Source organism: Dipteris shenzhenensis, chromosome 18 (genome assembly GCF_047967505.1).
Source record: "Dipteris shenzhenensis isolate YYH24624 ecotype China chromosome 18, Dip_SZ_1.0, whole genome shotgun sequence".
Classification (NCBI taxonomy): domain Eukaryota; kingdom Viridiplantae; phylum Streptophyta; class Polypodiopsida; order Gleicheniales; family Dipteridaceae; genus Dipteris; species Dipteris shenzhenensis.
In genome coordinates, this window is record NC_141613.1 from 55,077,130 (window position 1) to 55,098,307 (window position 21,178).

At 43.2% G+C, this 21,178-nt stretch overlaps 1 protein-coding gene across 4 annotated transcripts in view; it reads left to right on the forward strand.

Moving 5' to 3' along the window:
• The window catches only part of LOC147891442 (uncharacterized), a 109,012-nt gene that overhangs the window by 12,311 nt on the left and 75,523 nt on the right, over nt 1-21,178 (forward strand). Inside the window, exons 2-8 of one of the 4 annotated variants that reach the window (XM_087389702.1) lie at nt 6,364-6,419; nt 6,523-6,593; nt 6,813-6,878; nt 7,593-7,664; nt 7,777-7,849; nt 8,989-9,026; nt 9,114-9,215. In XM_087389702.1, the coding sequence (XP_087245828.1) occupies nt 6,371-6,419; nt 6,523-6,593; nt 6,813-6,878; nt 7,593-7,664; nt 7,777-7,849; nt 8,989-9,026; nt 9,114-9,215 (471 nt within the window). In that variant the 5' untranslated portion in view covers nt 6,364-6,370. The remainder of the gene's footprint in view (nt 1-6,363; nt 6,420-6,522; nt 6,594-6,812; nt 6,879-7,592; nt 7,665-7,776; nt 7,850-8,988; nt 9,027-9,113; nt 9,216-21,178) is intronic. The other 3 variants (XM_087389703.1, XM_087389704.1, XM_087389705.1) reach the window with 3 other exon arrangements.

A 21,178-nucleotide genomic window follows, 5' to 3' on the forward strand; every position in this document is an offset into this window, starting at 1 on the left:
CTGCAACACTAGACCTGATATTCAGTTTGCAGTATCTCAGGTGAGCAGGTACATGCACAGCCCAAAAACTATGCATTGGGAGGCAGTTAAGCGCATCTTCCGTTATTTGCAGGGCACAAAGTCTTTTGGCTTACTATTTCCCAGGGGGGGTGACTTGCAGATGCATGCCTACAGTGATTAGATTATAACTATCTAGGGTGGAGAATTCACTGCCACGTGGAAAATGCTGACTGGATAGCTCACAGTTTGACCAAATCGACAAATCTAGGGCTCCACTCTCCAACCCAGTGTTCAGTTTAGGGTTATATAGCATAGAATAGAACCATTTAGCATGGAAAACTCGGAAGCCCCAAATTTCAGTGAAACCATAACCCCAGAAAGCTAGAAATGCACCTGCTGGAACATATATATATATATTTTTGCAAAAAAGAGACTTCTATTAAGTAAGAAGGAAACTCGCTAGAGCAAGCTCTGAGCGGAAATACATCATGCTAAGCATGTAATAAAAACACCTAAGAAAAATGAGGTAGAAAGAAACCAAGGCTGAGGCTGAAAATGCCAACTCAACCCTGTAGAAGTCTCAGCAAGGAAGGGAGAGTCTCTCCAATCCCTGAGAAAGTAACTCTCCTGGAGGAGGCTGTTGGAGAGGATCCTTGCATGGTCGCCCATATGGCCATCAGAGTGTGTACCGTATCTGTCCAAGTACTGGCCAAGATCTGAGAAGGGTGAACCTGAGAACCCTCCATAGCCTCAGTGCATCTGGCTCTCCAAATGTGCCATGCTGCAATGCTAGCTAAAACCTCCCATGGAGAGTCAACCGAGGAATGAGCAGCCCTGAAGAGAGTGGCCGGATCATCCTCTAAAGAGCACGACTCCACAAAGTGTCGTCGGATGTGTAGAGCCCAAGACGAGTCATGTCTCTCGAAGAAAACCTGGGGCCCTGAAAGAGTGAGCCAAGCCACTGATCCCCAGGTTGCCTGTCTGCAATCCCAAAGGCAGTGCTATACTGTCTCCGAAGCAGAAAGGCAACGAGGGCAAGTAGGGTCGGTCCCAAACCTAGATCTTCAATGATTCACTGCTATCCCACCATGAATAGAAAGCCAAAAGAAGAGAGTGATTTTTCTATTCCGGTGGGATTTCCAAAGCCTATGCCAAATTTTTTTTTGCGAGTCTGCAAAAATGTGAAAATTCTCCCAATGAGTAGCTCTGGTGGGTCTCCAACTCCTATAGATGAGCTGGAATTTCCTGGCATTACTGACCGTGTAACGAAAGAAGGGGATTCCTTTCTCTCGGTGTCCTTCATCTATCCACTCCCATTGCCCAGGGTCACACTGCAAAAACTTAATTGGGACACCTCCATAGAGCCACAGCTTCCATGAGCCCAGGGTAATGAGTAGCGGGTCAAGATCCAAGTACCACTGTGAAAGAGAGCCATGCTCCATGAAGCCCACTACCCTGACTGGCTGCAACGGTACCTCCACAGCAATATATCATTTGTGGACTTGGACAAACTGTCCCCCGAAGAAACATCAAAGACTAGGGCACCCTCATGTGTGTTCGTAAAGCAATCACTTGCAAAGGAATGCGCGATTTGGAAAATGCCCCCATCCAGGTGGAACAAGTAATAGGCATGTCATCTGTGTCCACCCAAGCATGACAAACTTGCTAAACCTGTCCACGATGGTCAGGCACAGGTTGTTCCTTGTACCAATAGCTAGTGGAAGGTCTGTAACAAAATCCATGCTAATCTGCTCAAAGGGTTGGTTCGGAATCTCGAGGGGTTGGAGTAATCTTGGTAGGTTCCCGTGAGATACCTTCACTTGCTGGCACACCTGGCAATGAGGCACATATTGATGAACATCATTGCGTAAATCAGGCTAGAAAATCTTAGGCTCTATCTTTTCGAGAGTGCCTGTGATGCCTCTGTGTCCACCTATCGGAGAATCGTGCATAGCATGGAGTATGGTAGCACAGTATGAGGGCAACACAAAGTCGTCCTTTGAAGAATAACCACCTGTCATGTATCACATAGTCTCATGGGTGTTTGTTGAGCATGACTTTGAACCAGTGTCACAAGAAACGTTTCTAGAAACACGTTTCTAGATTTTTACAGGCGTTTCGTCTAGAAACGCCTAAAAATACTATATTTTATAGAAGTTATATATACTTCATAAATAATTGTCGCGTTTCTAGATTTTTACAGGCGTTTCGTCTAGAAATGCCTAAAAATACTATATTTTATAGAAGTTATATATACTTTCATAAATAATTGTCTTCAGATTCTCTCTCTCTCTCTCTCTCTCTCTCTCTCTCTCTCGCTCTCAGATATCCATATTGTGCACACAATGCAGACACATATTACACAGTTGAAAGAGTAAAAAGATGCGTCACGCAGCCTATAGATTGAGGTTTACAAAGACATAGATCTTCCAGTTTACAAATTACTATTAACTAATTAGTTGCAAGTGCATATGGCTGCTAGCATATGCCATGGCCCATAGTTTAAACAATAAACTTTGAACTTTATAATTCAAATTTCAGAATCAAATTTCAAGATTCAAGATTCAAGATTTAAAATATAACAAAATGTATTATGTATTACTGTTTACATCATACATGTAACATGCGATAATGATATACTGGTAACTGTATGGTGTAAATTGTATACATAATCAAAGCCCGTTGCTTGCAGGCCAGCTGCTAACAACTGCAGTGTACACAATACATACTCGAGTCTAGTCTCGACTCTCTAGAGCTAGGGACCGTTGCCCTCTCCAAGATCTGCTGCCTCATCTAGACTGTAGAGGGTAGAATCTAGACTCTAGAGTAGAGTAGATTGTAGAGAGTAGACTGTAGAGGGTAGAATCTAGACTCTAGAGTAGAGGGTAGAGTAGAGAGTAGAGGGTAGAGTAGAGAGTAGAGGTTAGAGGAGAGGAGAGGAGAGGAGAGGAGAGGAGAGTAGAGTAGAGTATAGTAGAGTAGAGGGTAGAGGGTAGACCGTAGAGGAAAGTAGAGGGTAGATCGTAGGGACTAGAGTAGAGGGTAGAGTAGAGTAGAGTAGAGAGTAGAGTAGAGAGTAGAGGAGAGTAGAGGGTAGAGTAGAAGGTAGAGTAGAGGGTAGAGTAGATGGTAGGCACTAGGAGCAAGGCAAGCAATGGAGCGGCGCGGGAGAGGAGCGAAAAAACAAAAACAGCGGCCAAATTAAAAAAGAAACTTGTCGCGGCGGATTTTTTGACAGCCAGACGTTTCGCCCTAACTGCCCGTTTCGAACGTTTCCAAGAAACGTTTCGTCGAGAAACGTTTCTTCGCGTTTCGGTGCCCCGAAATGCGTTTTTTTGGTGACACTGCTTTGAACCAAGGTGTCTGGAAATTTGCATCCGTATGGTACTGAGCTTGCTGCTTTTTGAAATGCGGGCAATCCTCCTTTTTGTGCCCCTGCTCATGGCAAAAGAGGCAGTGGTTCTCTTTGGCATAGGTCGTTCGGGTGGCTGCATCCAAGTACCCTCCATATAGCCGTTGCTATCTTTTGCTAGTCAATTCTTCTTCTGTTGCCCCGTGCAGGCCTTCTTTTCTCCATCTATGACGGAGGAATCCGGGGGCTTCTTACTGGTGAACTGTTTGGGTCCTTGACCCTTGTGCATGAGCTCAAAGTTCTGAGCAAGCTCGTATGCGCACTCATTGTCTCGGGACCAAAAACTATGGACGTACAGTGAGAAATGGAGGGAGCAAGAATGCAAGAGTGAGAGCAAGAGCAAAACCTAAGTGTGCACTAGAAAAGATAAGATGAGTACAATGTCAGGATAGTTTTGTCCAAGTGACAAAACTATACTAACCCACTAATTGTGGTCAGGGGGAAAAGCCTCCTAGTGAGGGATCAGTGTTTCTAACTCACTCATTAATTACATTGGCCACTGCCTAGAATATGCCAATAATTCTAACACCCCCCTGTAGTGCCAATGTGATGTATAAGGAAATGATCAATCACAAAAAGGAGATAAGTTTAGGGCACTGCGAAATGCCTCAAACTCCTCACGTGGAAGTTTAGTCGAGGAGTAGGAGGAGAATTCTTACATGAGTTCACAACCTCGGCAATTACTGCCTGATTGCTAGGTCCCTCTAGAACTTGAAGTCGGGCTTTTACTTTTGCCAGCTCAAGCCTTGACTCTCTGGCCGCTTGCTCTGCAAATAATAAATCTGTTCATGTTGTCCAATGATAGGTCCTTTGGATCCTTCTTGTTGGTAATTGTGTGCGTACGGAGAGGGTGTCATGGCTGCAACTGTAGAGTACTAAGTCCTGATAGTTGAGGTTGATGGAGTTGAGGGGGATTTGGAGGAGAGGGTAGGCCATTCCATATTGGCTATTTCTTTTAGAGCTGCCTAGCTGAACCTAACCCCCGAGTTGAGTTGGGCGTGTAGCCCAACTCGGGGTTAGAGACCCTAGGAGCTTGCTGCGAGAAAGTATGGGTAGTACGAAAGATGTACGGAGAAAGTACTGGGTTGGTATGACGGACTGGTACATATGTACAAAAAGGGTACGGCAAACTGCACAGAGAATGTACGACAAGTTACGAGATTGAACGATGGGCTGTAAGAAGCTGTATGGCGGCCTGTACGGAGGGGTGCTGTACGGAGCTGTAGGGCGGGTAAGAGAGAGAGAGAGAGAGCTGTACGATGTATGAGGAGTAATAGTCTGAAAGAGTAATCAGCCATACATTAGTTTAAGACTGAGAGTCTTTTGGTTTGGATTTGAACTCTTTGATTAGAGCTACGCCTTCATGGTAAAGTGCCCATTTTCCATCCTTTCTGGCAGCCCTAACTTTAGCTAATTCAGTTGCCTTATTCTCGAGTTGAGCTTGTGTAAGCTCCTCAGCTATCCATACTTGATACCCTTCAGCTTGTAAGATTGTCGAAGGAGCTTGATCGGCATATCTTTTGACTTCAGTGTAAGGATGGCATGACCTTTATAGTGCATAATAGAAGCTGGCATGGAGTTGTCATCATCCGTCCTTTCAATGTTGGGCAAGCCTGCTTTGATCTCGGTCAATATTTCACTATGTGTCCTCCTCTTTGTACCAATCTTCTTGGAGTCCTCCTATTCTAATCTTCAGCGCATTATCACATCTAGCTTCATGTTCTTTAGTATCTGCTTGAATATCAGTCTTACTTGCTTTGGTATCCACTTCCACAATCACTTCCTTCTTAGCGGTTTGTACTTCAATGTGAACTAGATCTTTGACAGTAGAAACTAGCTGTGGGGTAGAGGGGGAAGCCTTACAAGTTTTTACAGCTTCATCAATTATTGCTTGCTTACCAGGCCCTTCTAGAACCTAAAGTCGAGCCTTTACCTCTGCTAGTTCTAGTCGGAGCTCTCTCACTGCTTGCTACAGATAAGAAATCTGATCCTGTTGCCCAAGGATGGATTGTTTTGAGCCTTCTTGTTGGTAATTGCATGCATACAGAGAGGGTGTCATGGCTGCAATTGTAGAGTACCGAGTCTTGATGGAGGTTGAAGGAGTTGAGGGGGACTTGGAGGAGAGGGTAGGCCAGCCCATAATTGGCTGTTTGTAGAACCCCCTAGTTGAACCTAACCCTCGGGTTGGGTTGGGGGTTTAGCCCAACTTGGGGCTAGGGTTAGTTTGCTGTTGACGAAACTAGGGGGGGGGGAGTTTGTTGTTGACAAAACTAGACGGGTTGGACAGACGGGGCTGGTGGCTGCAGGCTCTAGTGGCGGCTGCTGGCTGCTAGTGGCGGATGCTAGTGGCTTGCGGCTGATGATGGGCTAAGCAAGTACAGGAGAGAGGTACGGCAGTGAAGGAGAGGTACGGTGGGTACGGTAGGAGAGGTACGGATAAGGTGTGGCGGGAGAGGTACGGCTAAGGTACAGGAGAAAGGAGAGAGAGAGAGAGAGAGAGAGAGAGAGAGAGAGAGAGCGGCCCTGTGTTGAAGTACGGCGGGAGAGGTACGGATAAGGTGCGGCGGGAGAGGTACGGCTAAGGTATGGCAAGTAAGGCTAAGGTACGGGGGGGGAAGAGAGAGAGAGAGAGAGAGAGAGAGAGAGAGGGAGGGAGGGAGGGAGGGAGAAGGGGGGGGGGAGAGTGGCCGTGTGTTGAAGCTTGTTTAGTTGACTGCCTTCAATGAAACCAGTGGAAATTTACAGGTCTTATTCCTGCTGTTAGCGGACTTTGGAGTTGATGATTTGTCACTTATCAAAGGGCTAAAGAATGGAGTGTTTCATTTTGATTAACAGAGTCTGTGCATTCGTGGATTTGTCATCAGTGAAATGTGTACGTGTATGTATGAATCTGAGAGGAAGGATGCTTCATTTGTATTATCACCATGTGGTCACATACTAACATGCTGTAGGCTAACAATGTCTCAGGCACAGTCTGCGTCAATGGAGAATGGGATCAGTACAACAGGTATATGCTTTATCTATAAGGCATTTAAAAAAGAAATCCGTGTCGTTGCTGGAAGTGTTGTTCTGCACACAGGACTTGCTTACATTGGTCCTTAATGCTGCAGGAAGGGTAAAAGGGTCAGAAGTTTTTGTTGGTGGGCTTCAACAGTCTATAACTGAAGAGATGATTCATGAGGTAAGATTCGTTGTACGATTTTTGAGGTATTAACCAGACTCTTTAGTCAAGGCCTTTACAATAGTACAGACAGGGAGAGGTTATGCTTGTGACAACTCTCGACTCTCCTTCATTATCAAAGAGCCCAAGGTGCTCTGTATGACACAATCTGAATAATTAATATTTAGAATTGGGTCAACTTAGGTTGTCAAACTGATGTTTCTATGGTCCACAACTCAGGTATTTGGTAAGTGTGGAGAGATAGTTGAGGTGCGGATGATGAAAGACCAAAATGGCACCTTGAAGGTAGTATGACTGTTTTTTAAAAGTGCTATACTTTTCGTACCTTTAATGTGATTCTAACGGTTTGTATTGTCCCATCTGGGGGAAACTTTTGAGCACATGGATTTGTTCAGAAGGTTTCGTGGAGAAACAGTCATCACTGTGTCTTGAAATATTTCAAATTTTATCATTCATATCCAGCTTATAAGATTTTGTGATTGAGTTTGTAAAATCTATGGGCTGGGAATGCTTGGAGTTTCATGCGTGAAACATTTGTTCACAATGTCTCCAAGAGGTTTCTTCACACGTTTATGCACCCCTGAGGCCTTGCTTTCTTTATTGGTTAACCTAGCCTTGACTTAAGTGGATCAGGGCAATTCAAAGAATTATTTCGTTTTATCGAATGTCCCATGAAACTATTTTGCAACCTCTCTGGACAACTGCCACTGCTGCTATGATGCATGAGCTGATAATATTACTGGTTTTTTCTTTAGTGTGGTTTTGGTGATATTCCTGATGGAGTATCTTTAGGTCACATTAGGAGTTCCAGAATTTGAAGGTGTGATATTTGTTACATGGTAAGAAACTTAGCAAGGAGTCCATCATTCTTATATGGGCAAGTCTCACATCTCAAAAACCTTTGTGCATGTCCTTTTCCCCCCTTTCTGCAATTTGCTCCTTTATTTTCTAGCGTCTGTCTGTTGCTGCTTACCCAGCGCCCTTGTAATGTGGAACCAGGGCTATTGCTTTGTGCGTTTCACAACAAGGGAATCTGCTCTGAAGGCTCAGAGGGAAAAGAATGGCATGATTGTATGTATTTGTTTGAGGGTTTGAAATTTTATCGTCCATGCTTTAATGATGTTCCTCCATTCAATTTTAATGGGAAAGCTTAGTAATGGAATTCATTTTGACCTGCCAAAAGCTACAAGGCAAGAAGATTGGGGTTGCTCCTTCTACAGATCAAGATACGATCTTCCTCGGGAATCTGAAAAAAGGTATGGGACTATTTTTTGACCTGGTTTATTAATGCTCAAGATACATTCTTTTAGGTCAGTTGTAAATTTGTTTTCAATGTTGTTCGTCTCTCCTCTGTCTAGAGGGTTGATGTTATTAGTTTGAGGATCTGTAGGTCTTATTTAGGGTAAAGATGTAGCTTGTAACAAACTCTTATTTTCAAAAAGTTATTTAAGGAGGTAGGAAGGAACTAGTGGTATTAGGTCTAGCTAAAAGGAGAAGCTTTGTAAGTTGAGACGTTGGAGGAAAGCATGGTCAAGGTAGGAGCATCTTTGGAACAGAAATGAGTTGTAACCAATGTAACAACAAACAACAGCACACATTTCCAATAAAATTGAAAATTTTTTTTGAAGACATTGTTCGTAGACACCTTTTTGTGAGCCAAATGTGTAGAATCATGGTCAGATGTAGAGTTCAGGCCGCATTCTGCAGGCTTGCAGCCATTTTTGATAGTTCGATTCTTGAAATTTTACTCGCGTAGAAAATTTTGAATTATTGAATTATTGATTTGAATGGTCGATTTTTCAAGTTTGAATGTGAACTTAAGCTTCAGCTTTCAACTTTCCCCCTTGGCTCTGGTGTGTATGGTGTTGCATGAACGATGTCATATGTATGAAGGCATGTGTGATGTCTCATGAATGATAATATCTTGCCAAACAAGTTCCAAAACACGTGGGAGTGGACTGTTATGGGCAAATGCTTGGATGCTTCCAAGTGGTGCATCCTGACGTTCAAAATCTTTTTTGCGAGCCAGACAAGTAGTTTTTTACTCCACCATTCTGATAAATTATTTAATGGATTCAGCATAATGCATCTTTTAAAAATATGAAGTATATGCTAGCTGAATGAAACATGTGGACTGGTTGATTATCTCCTGACAGTCTCAGCTTTCTGTGAACCACATGTTTTTTAAAAAGACTCTTTATTCGACCTTTGCTTCCTGCCATATCAATGACATTGTCAACTTTTATGAATGGGAAGGTTGTAATTTTCTGCATGTTGACGATGGGCAGGTATCAATATCATATAAGTGACTGGGTCCTGGTTGTTTATATTCATTCAATGTTTGCAGCCCAACTTGTTGATAAATTTGTATTGGTGCATGTAATTGTAATCACAGAATGGACGCAGGATGAGGTGGAGACGATGGTCCGTCAGGTAGTTTAGGAAATGTAGATGCAGGAGCCATGTGGGGCAATTTCATGGGTTCCAATTCAGCTCTGAAGTACAATTGGTGCTGTACAGGCGTTTCAGGATGTTGATTCAGTGGAACTTGCCCTTGCTCCAGCCACGGGAGAAAAACAACAAAATCGGGGTTTTGCATTTGTCCACTTCATCAATCATTCGGTGTGTTCTTTTTAATTTTTACTGACTGTACCTCTCACATTTTGTGCAATGGGCATCTTTACCTCTTTCTTAGGTTGTTTTGTTCTCTAAAGGTGGTCATTTTTGTTTGTGTGTGTCTTCTGCGAGGCTTTTTTGTTTTTCATAATAATGCCAACTACCATGAGCTCTGGAGTACACTTCCATGTGAAATGCAGTGGTTGGTCTACACCCACTGTTGGGTGCTGATGATGTCAGTGGGGATGTCATAGTAGCTAGTCCTTGCTACATGTGATGGAGTTTATGGGTTCAACTGTATGAAAAACTATCATGAGATTGAAATTGTACATTTTCCTGGATTTATCTAGATATATGCTTCTGCTGTATTAACGGACATGCAAATTTCACCTCGCAAATTTTTCGTCCATGTTGCGGCGTGCTGATATTGTGATAAATTCTTTCAATCTTAAGTGGGGTGTTGCCCTATCAGCTATCAGCTAGATGGTCTAAGCATTTTTTTGCTTGAATGCTCGTTTTGGAGAGACTAAGATGAAATCGTATAGTATTCACAAGCAGTTGTAGCTTGAATGAAGAGAATGTGGACTACTTTTTGATGTTTAGCCTTCTTCTTTAGTGCTAGCCTTTGTCACGGGCAGCTGAGTTTGCCCTTCACCTCCAAAATGCTGAAAGAATCTCAGTACGAAGACCTTTGTATAAATGGATGCTCAATTATGTGTGGGTTTGTGGATTTATATGTGCGAGAGAGCATATGTTTGTACTATGGTGTACACCCACTGTTGTGCACTGATGTAATCAATGGAGATGTTATAGTAGCTAGTTTATGGTTTCAACCTTATCATAAGATTGAAACTGCACTGTGTTGTGTTTTAAAAGGATGAGTTTGGGCATGTTCCTGGATTCAGCTAGATGTATACAAATCTTCAAGTGCTTTTGAGCATTGAATGCCAGCTCTTACTTTTTAGAGTGTGACTCTGAAAAGAGGAAGCTTAGAAATGTGCAGCGAAAGAATTCGTTGTTTCTTAGAAATGAAGAATTGGTTAAAGTAATACTGAGTTTGATGATTAAGTTATTTAACTTTGTGCACGGATAGGACCTTTTGAATGTGATTAATTTATTTAACTTGGTGCATGGATAGGACCACTGTTGGGCGCTGGTGACGTCAGTGGGGATGCCATAGTAGCTAATCCTTGCTATGCATGATGGATTTTATGGTTTTCAACCTTATGAGTGACTATCATGAGATTGAAACTGCACCATGTTGTGTTTTTAAAGGATGAGTTTGGGACTGTTACTGGATTCATCTAGGTATATGTCATATATAACAAATTTAGGACCTCAACATGTTTTGTAGGTCTCAAAGGGGAATGTTCAAGCTTCAAGTATTATCTAATCAGGACTTGCTGTGGGACTCAGCAACATTGTTATGGGGAAACACCGTTTTAGGTTTTTTTTAAAAATAATGGTGAAACACCATTTCGAGGGAGGAGCAAAATAGAATTGCTGTTTCGATGAAACGTGTCCCCAAGGGGAAATGGCGTGGGTAAACGTTTCCCCAAGGGGCAACGCGGAAACGTGTTGTTTCCCCCTTCTTTGCCATTTTGTTACTTGTTTCAGCCTTTTTCATTGATTTATTGAACCTTCTCGAGTCTATTAATATGTGTAGGATGCGATAACCTCCACCCATAATCCATCTAGTGTGAAATGCTCTCTATGCATGGCTGTCCGGGAGGCGTTGAAGATCATAACCTTGGTTTTATCAACGTTGACATTCAGAGAATTTGGATCAAGGCACCGACGAGAGAGCAGCTTGCCACTCCTAGTGTCTAGATGAAGGTCTCAAGCTTGTCAATGTATAGGCCAAACAAAGTTTGTAATAGTGGACAATAATGTTTGACCCAGGTAGTGCCCTGGTCTCCTCTATCCACCCTGTATCCATCTGAATCTTGCGTGAGACCTCATAGAGTGCCATGAGTGCACAAGTGAGCTCTTGACTGTATCTGAGATCTTGCAAGCGTTTGAGAAGGCGACCTCTCGACACTAGGTCAAAAGCCTTGCGAAAATTCACGAAGCAACAATAAATCCTCTGCCTCTATGCTTTGGCCTCCTCAATGAGACCATTGAGTGTGAGGATGTAGAGTCACATGATCAGCGCGGAAGCTTGCCTATCCATTAGCTTCGAGTCCTTGGAACTTTGAAAGCTGGCTAACCTATGTGTCAAGCACTGATGCATAGATCTTGGACGTGACATGTCCAATCATAATGGTCCTGTAGTTTTCCGGGCTCATGGGATCCCCTACCTTGTGAATGGGAGTGACGGTATTAGTAGCTAGGTGTTGGGAGAAACTGGTGCAAACCGCTTCACTGACGAGTTTCACTAAGATTGGGGCCATAGTACTTAGTCCATATGCAATGTATTTAGTATTTTATGTAGTCCCTCATAATCTTAGCTTGGCCGTCATGGAGCTTCAAAGTTGTGTGTTTGACGCTCCTGGTGGTGAACAATGTGTAAGAGGTGGGATGTGATAATTGTGAGAGGTTAGGTGGTGGTTAGTGGGGAATGTCGTACAATGTGCATGCATAAGAGTGCCAGAGTGTGGCGTCTACTAGAGGAGAGGGCGCTTGTTGGTCAAGAAGCTTCCGCAAGAAGTCCTTGAAGTTGCTACTAAACAAAATATTCATTAACTCCTTCTCACTCTGGTGATGAAAGCTTGCTTCTTGCGACGAACCAAGTGATGATACTCGGTATTGTTTGGAAGATGATGCTTAGTCTCGAATCGGAGTAGACATGAAGCCTTACACTCATCATGTGTGGGTATGTGGATTTGTATGTGTGAGAGCATACTTTTATACTATGGTCTGCACCCAGTGTTGGGCACTGATGACATCAGTGGGGATGTCATAGTAGCTAGTCTCTGCTATGCGTGATGGAGTTTATGGTTTTCAATCTTATGAGTAACTATCGTGAGATTGAAATTGCACTTTGTTGTGTTTTTAGAGGATGAGTTTGGGAATGTTTTGGATTCATCTACGTATAGACATGAAGCCTTACACTCATCATTGTACCAGCTATTGTAGGGTATTGATCCAAGGAGCGGCAGGCGAGTGGAATGGGTGGTGTAACCGGCCTTCAGTTTCCTAAGGGGCAGTAGACCATAAGTTATTCATTATTCACAGCCACATTGCATCATTTCCAACCACTTAACTTTAAGCACTACCAATTAGAAAACAATTTGAGAAATAACTGGATGGAGGCTAGAGTGCCCTTGCTCAATGAAACCAAGTACAAGACACCACACTGGGCCCAAACACTTGGTGCCCCTTTCGGTATTTATTTATTTCTTTAGGAATGAAATTGGTACATACAACAAGGGCTCAATCTTGTGCTCTGCCCCACAGGCAATTTCCACTGTCCAAGCCAAACTTTGGCTACAACTTGCATTCCATCCTAGTGCACACACTAGTACCCAAGTGCCAAGGCAAGGCTAAGGCATTCACCATTGTTCATGACCCCTGTAAAGGTGTCCAAGCATTCCACAAAGCATCCATCTTGCTCAACGAGGACTGGCAATCCCACAACCCACTGACCAGCCTCTCAGGGTGGCCAAGCTTCAACACAGATCTCAAACTGAACAAGTGACCACAATACAGGAAGAAAATCCACACACTGCCCCTTTGACCCCAATTTGGTTACACCCTTTGTGACTGGGTGTCAATTCATGACCTGAATGGCCAAGAGGGGACTTCCAACAGCAGAGGAGCAACGACAAGCTTCCAAAATGACCAAATACAATCAGTGTGAAAGGGATAGTGACAAGAGAACTCAAACCAGCTTCAAATGACTTCAATCCAGCTCCAGATCAGCTCCAAGGAACTCCAATCCAGTCAAGAGCACCTCCACGGGCAGCACATCCAATGTGGAGGCTAGCAGGAGGAAATGGCAGCTTGGAGAGGGGAAGAAAGAGAGATAATGGGCTGGAATCAGAGATAGAAAGAGAGCAGGAGGATCACGGGCAGGAGAGAGGAGCTGTTCAGGCTGTACAGCAGGAAAAAGGGGGCGTACAGCAGCGTTGAAGGTATCTCAAGATGTGTGCCAGCAGAAAAGAACAGCCCGTACAGTCCACCTTGGAGAAAACTAGGAAAATCTGCATGTACTGCTCGCGTACAACCACCTTAAAGGCTCCGTACAGTCCGTACGGAACCTATGGAGCAAGCTTGGCAGCCTTGGAAAATGAGCCAGCCACCAATTAAGGTCCAAAATGCAGCGAAAAAACAGCCGTACCCTTCACCTCGGGATGCGTGAAAATGAACAAGAAGATCAACATCAAAAGAAATCAATCCGTACCTTAGCCTTAGAGGGAGAGGAAGGGGCGAGGTGTGCGTGAGGGGCTGCCACGTGGCCCTCTCATTAATGCTCTAACCCACAAAAACCAATGAAACATTGGTTTGCCCCTCACATTAAAATCCTAACCCTTCTAACAGATGAAACGTTGGTTTCCTTGGGCCCAACTTTATGCCCCCTCTAAACCTTGCCTCACCCCTAGCATGTAGGCCTAGTGTGTACACCTAGGGACTTCTGGGAAGTGTCGCTTCCCCTGGGCTAGTCCCCTAAGCCAAAGTTAGTCATGGTTCATAAATTCACGTCCCCGTGACATACCCTCCTCTTGAAACAACAAACTATCGAGTTTGCTGCTATAAACATAAACAACCAGCAATGATGATATGGTCTAGGAGAGCGCGCAAGTCCATCCGTATATCAATGCATCATCCATGTGGAGTGACTATTACACTCATCATAGAAGTCCCATAGCAGATGTATTGTCAGCAAGCAGTACCTCGGGTGAGACATACAGTGTTACCAAGCGACTTCTAGATACCGTGAGCCTGTCTGTTGACAAGGGGGTGGAGGAACTACCCCCCTCTTGAGCATCAGGCAATGCTCCAGACTTACGCTCTGTTGAGCTTGAAGGAGCTACAACCGAAGTCAGCTCAAAGCACAACAACTGAGTGGAGTACACCACTCTGAGTGAAATCAGCTAGTTCACTCTCCTCCCATAACTTGAACTAGACACACATGGTAGTAACGGATCCTAGGAACATAGATCCCGGTACTCGATATCCTTTCAGACTTGCATCACCGCAAGCTGAATCGGTTCAACCAATCTATGCTAGACTTGGATCCTTGCCTCATGGTTCAAATCAAATACCGACTGGCATGTACTAAATGGATTTACTGCTCGAGCCATGCTGGGCAACAAGAGCATCCAAAACAGGCATGTGATACAGGGATGTGCTGCTCTAGCCATGCCGGGCAACAAGAGCAATCCAACACTGGCAAGGAATACTTATTCTGCAATTTACCATTCCTAGAAAGCGGAGACTCTCCATCTTTTGACTGATACAAAAAGTAACAAAACTAGCAGGGAAGAACCATCCTTCAAATTACAATGCTAAACTAGCAGGGAATAAACATCGTGCAAATAACAATGCAGCCTAGAAAGAGGAGACTCTCCAATTTCTGGCTGTTACAATTATTCATACCAAAATTACTTCTTCTTACCAAAGAAAAACAAATCTCCTAGTGCGGGTGGCTGTCCTTTTTCGCTTCTTGCGCTGCCATAGGTTGTTTTTGTTTACGGTTGGGACAATCTTTGGCCTGACGGCCTCCTCTTTGCAAAGGAAACACTTTCCAGCTTCAAAAAGAGAAGTTTGAGCGCAAATAATCGAGATAAGGAGTCCTTGATTTGATTGCAATTTTAGGCACAGCTTGTTTAGTCCAATCATCTTGTCTCACTCTCGGTTTGTGATTTCATCCAAGAAAGCAAGTGAATTTCGAACCGCAAGCAATCCCAGAGAATTGGCGAAACTTGGCATGTAGAATGCAGCCCTGTTTATTGCAAATTTCAAGCTCAGATCAGCTCCAAATCTTGAGATTTAATTCAGTTTGGTATGCTGTCCAAAACAGCAAGTTATTTGACACTTTGTAGTAAGCAAGTATTGGTCTCAAGTTTGAATTTTGTTGCTGTCCCAAGTTGCGATTCAGAATTGGGCGCTTCTTCTCAATAATTCAGCGCTTTTTAGATCAATTTAAGTTTCAAAACAATCCTGCTTGGATCGTGATTTGAGCTGCGTACTCACAATCTGGAAATTGTGAGCTGTTTGCACTTGGTTTGAAGCAACCCAAGCAGTGCCATCAAAGTCTTGCGATTAGTCAGGAAAAAGAGCGCAAATTAGAAGATCAGGTCCTTTGATCGTCGTTTTGTAGATCTTTGTGATCCTTGGGTTTCTAGTTCTTTAAAATCAACGTTCATAATGTTGTCCAGGGTCAAATCTTGAATAACCCTCAACACAAACAATCCCAAATATGGGTTGTTCACCCATTTGTTTACCCCTTCTTAATAGCAGCCTGCAACTCGACTGGGAATAGAGAACACAGAGACATGTGGAATTCCTTGTTAAAAAAGGAATTCCCAGTAAAGGCTAAGTATCGCTTTAATAGTTATTTCTATGTCTCTCAGCCCTAAATATTTGTGTGTTGTTTCCTTGTTTATTTCAGGAAAAGAAGAGTAATACACACTTGGTTTATTATTTATCAAAGTTATACTTCCATGGACTTTTGAAAGAATTTTTTGATGGGACACAACCCAAGCATTGGACACAGCAAATATAATCAAGTTTTAGTGCTAGTCTACCCTCCTCCTCTGGAGTACCGATAGAAACTCAATACAAAGACCTTTGCATATATGGATGCTCACAATGGGACCTCCTTGTGGTGTGTGGATTTATATGTGTGAGAGCATATGTTTTTACTATTGTCTACATCCATTGTTGGACGCTGATGATGTCGGTGGGGATGTCATAGTAGCTAGTTCTTTTTATGCGTGACGGAGTTTATGGTTTTCAGCCTTATGAGTGGCTATCATGAGATTGAAATTGCACTATGTTGTTTCTTTAGAGGATGAGTTTGGGCATGTTCTTGGATTCATCTAGATATATGCCAAAGATGTATGGAGCTATGTATTTAATTTCTGTGATATGGATGATCGGATGCCTGTCATGAAGAGGTATTTGCAGAGTAAGCATGGATATGCTAAGGAAGAGAAGTGTGTTGTCTTCTTGATTAAGAATATTTATGATTCAAGCATGGCTTGAAGAATTTCACACTTTTGGAATCAAGTTCACACCCCACTTGAGGGTAGCATGTTCTAAGATTAATCATGTTGACAGTCATGTGAACAAAAGGAGAGCAAGAGTGAGAGAGAGAGAGTGAGCTGAACATAAGTATATTGAATAGTGGACTGAAATGAAGTGAGTACAAAAGACAAGTGAGGGTTTTTTCTAAGTGACAAAACCCTATCTTATCCACTAACCGTAGTTAGGGATTAGACTGTGGTTACGGGGAAAAACTTCCGAGTGAGGGAAAAGTGCCCCTAACTCACTTATCAATTACATTGGCCATTGCCTAGAAATTAGAATATGCCAATAATTTTAACACCCCTTTGTAGTGCCAATGTGATGTACAAGGAAATGATCAATCACCAAAAGGAGATAAATTTAGGGCACCGTGAAATGCCTCAAACTTCTCATGTGGAAGTGCTTTGGTAAAGATGTCTGCATTATTGTCATGTGTTGACACATAGATCATACTGATCTCCCCTGCATGCAACGTCTCTCTGACATAATTATAATGAATCTCAATGTGCTTCGTGCGAGCATGAAACATAGGATTCTTTGCCACTGCTATAACACTCTCATTGTTAGTGAGAATTGGAGAAGGACCCTCCAATAAGAGATGAAAATCGGCAAACAAACGACGCAGCCAAACACATTCAACTGTTGTTGTGAAAGCTGCCGTGTACTCAGCTTCACATGAGGAAGTAGCCACTGTAGATTGTTTCTTGTTCAGCCGAGAAATGCAAGCTTTGCCCAAACAGAAACAATTACCGCTAGTGGACTGCGTGGTGTCATAGTTTCCAGCCCAATCTGAGTCACTGTAAGCATGCATTTGCAAGTCACTCCCCTTGGGACACATCAAGCCATAAGACTTTGTGCCTTGCAAATAACGGAAGATGCGTTTTACAGCCTGCCAATGTGTTGTCTTTGGGCTGTGCATATATCGGCTCACCTGAGATACTGCATACTGAATATCGGGCTAGTATTGCACAAATAAATGAGGCATCCAACAGTCTGGTTGTAATGTGTAACATCCACTGATTCACTTGCATCATACATAGTAAGCTTTAGCCCCGGCTCCATGGGAGTGGCTATAGGCTTGCAATCATGCATGTTGAACCTATCCAAGAGCTTCTGCACATACTTGGATTGAGACATAACGATGCCACGCTTGTCTTGTATAAACTGGATCCCCAAGTAAAAATTTAACATGTCATGTCAAATTCAGCTTTCAACTCAGCTTTGAAATCTGTAATTATTTCCTCATTTGACCCTGTGAGCAGCATCTCATCTACATAAAGAATGATGACCAAAATATCCCCCCCATCCTTCTTGATGTAGAGGGTGCTTTCTGTGGGACTATTATGTAAACCCTTACTTGCCAGGAATGCGTCAATCTTGGCATACCATGCATGCGGGGCTTGTTTCAGCCCATATAAAGCTTTGTTAAGCTTGCAAACCTGAAGTGCATTGCCAGAAAGTTCAAATCCAGGAGGTTGTTTGACATAAACCTCTTCCTTAAAGTCCCCATCAAGGAAAGCTGTTTTGATGTCCAACTGATGGACATTCCAAACAAAATTTGCAAACATGGCAATAACCGACCTTATGGTGGTCATCCGAGATGTAGGAGCAAAAGTCTCCTCATGATCTATGCCCTTCTGCTGTGCATAGCCTTTGGCAACCAGCCTTGCCTTGTACCTGTCAATGGACCCATCTGGCTTCCTTTTCACTTTAAAAACCCACTTGGTACCAATGGCATGCTTACCTGGTGGCAAATCCACAACATCCCAAGTCTGATTTTTCTCAATGGACTGCAATTCATTGTGCATGGCATGCATCCAATCCGTGTCACAAGAAACGTTTCGAGATTTTGACAAGCGTTTCGTCTAGAAACGTTTAAAATCATTGTATTTTATATAAATTATTATATATAATAGTGTATTTTTATAAATTATATTTCATAAAAACTTCCCCCCCTCTATCTGTGTGAAGTGTTTGTACCTTGAGTCTTGTCTCATTCTCAACCATAGCTACAAAGTGTTTGAAATCATAAGCACTTCTGATTTTGCCCTAAGACCATAGACCCAAGTGTAATTGGTGAAGTCATCTATGAATGTAACATAATACAGATAACCACCAAAAGGAGGTGTCTTCAGGGGACCGCAGACATCACTGTGAATGAGCTGTAATTTACGTGTAGCTCTCACTACACCATCCTTCTTAAAAGGAAATCTATGCATCTTGTCAAGGATGCAACCTTCACATGCATGAGGAGGAGGTGATTCCAAAGGAGGCAATGCATCAACCATAGCATGCTTCTGAAGTGTCATTAAGCTGCCATAGCTCATGTGCCCATATGCCATAACTCCGCATTCTGCATCGCAGCAGTGGGAGTGCTCACTGAAAGTGCAAGATCGGATCTTTTCTCATATATGTCAAGCTGAAAAAGACCCCGGTACAAAGTGCCAGACAACATCAAAGCATAGTCATTCTCTTTGTCTCTGATTACACACTTAGCATCATCGAATATAACCTGAAAGCAAATTCTTCGTTATACCTGGCACAGAGAGAATATCTGAAATTCTGAAATTTGTGCCATCAGTGGATGTGAGGATGATGTCCCCCACTCCACACACTGAATAAAAAGAATTATTTGCACAAGTCACCTTCTTTTTAGTAGGTGGAGGATGCAGAGATGCAAAACGGCTCTTCTTAGAAGTGATGTGCTTGGAAGCACCACTATCAAAATACCAAGTATTCAGTGTCTCATTGACACTGAGAGAGCATGCATCCTTTGAAGGATCATAACTGCAAGTCAAAAAAGCATATGGATCATCATCAATAGTGACTGTAGTATCTAAACTACCCACTGAAAAATTTGAAATGCAAGACAAAAAGGCGTAGTGCTCTTCCACAAAGTTGGCTGTAACATCTCCCCCATCATGTGCATGAGGAGCTGATGCATCTGACATAGCCAGACGTGAATCCCTTTTCTTTTCTTTAGCTATGCGCTTCTTGCATTCACCAATATAATGACCTGGCTTCTTGCAGTAGTGACAAATGCCCTTCTTTTTAGGCTTATCTGCATCACCCTTAGCCTTATAAGAGGGCTATCTTGAATTAGCTTTATGCGGATGTGCGGGCTGATTGGCATGTTGCTTTTGCTGCCCTTTTCCCTTGGGCTTAAACTTAGAAAGCATGGCATGCTCGCCAGCCCGTGTTGCCATATTTCTTCGTGTCTGCTCTTCTTGCAACAGAAGTCCTACGAACTCGTAAAAAGAGAGAGGATTGCTGCCCCCCCTCAATGACAAATTTAGTGAGGTGTGGAAACCAAGATAGGACTTAGGAAGAGAATTCAGAGCGGTGGTAATCATCTCTGAATCCCGAATAACTTCATCAATATTCAGCAACTACTCCCTCAAATCCTGAAGCTTTGTGAGGTGAGTATTCATGGAATCTCCCTCATCCATATGCATATGAGATAGCTCTCTCTTCAGGAAGGAAACTCTGGCATCATTTCTTGCTGCAAACATACTCTCTAATATCTCCCAAGCTGCTTTTGAGGTCTCTTGCCTCCAGCTGTAGGAGTGATAGGTGTAGCCACAGAATCTGGTGTTGCTTCATCTCCATTGACATAATCCCAAAGATGTCTGCTAACCAAGATGTTGCGAACCATAAAACTCCTCAAGGAGTAGTTGGTGCCATCCAACTTATCCTCCTGTGTGAGGACTCCAAACACCTCATTGGGGTTGTTCTGAGCCATTTTTGCTCGATAAACTCAAAAACACAGCAAACTGAACAAGTACAATTCCTTCCTGGGATGCAAAATGCACAACCAAAGTTTGCCAAAGAAAATGTGCCCACAGTGACAAATACTGTCACAGCCTATCAAAGGCTCGAAATGCACCACATTGCTCTGCAAATGCCAAAAAATCTGCAAAAAGTGGCAAAAGACTGCAAATTGACTCACATTGAGTCCAAAACTGCTTGCAAACCTCCCAAATGGTCTTTCAACTGCCAAATTGCAACCGAATGTCAAAAGCCCCAATTTCTTCAGGGAAATTGCATCCAAAAGAGGACAAATTAGTTGAAACCCCCAAAAATGCTTGAAATTGCAGTTCACAACCAAAAGCCCCAAATTTTGGGGTGAAATTGAGCAAATGTCACTCAAATTTCAAGTCTCTTGCTGTAAAAAGCCCCAAATTTCCAATTTGTCTACCAAAGCCCCAAATGTGCTCAACACCTGATACACAGAAATGCCTTCTTCAACCCATAGCCAAACAATGGCTTCACAGCAATAATGCTTCAAGCAAAAATGAGCAAGTGTACGGACTGCTGCAGCTGACCAGAACTGTACGGTGTATGGTCAACAATAAATGTCACAGATCTGCAACTGTATGGAAACAATTGTACGGGCTGTACGGTGTAGATGACAGAGACTGTATGGACAATGGAAGCGGTATGGCGAAACTGCAGCAGTATGGCGGGATCGTATGACCTGATGCGCAGGTACGGAATCTGTACTGATGTATGGATGGCGGCAGATCTCGTACGGACGACAGGGTCTCGGGCAGGGAGCTAAAGCGGTGAACAGGAGCTAGGAGCTTAAGCAGAAGGAGCTGGTCCAAGAGCTTGTGGTGCTCTGATACCAAATGTGAACAAAGGGAGAGCAAGAGTGAGAGAGAGAGTGAGCTGAACATAAGTGTACTGAATAGTGGAGTGAAATGAAGTGAGTACAAAAGAGAAGTGAGGGGTTTTGTCTAAGTGACAAAACCTTATCTTATCCACTAACCATA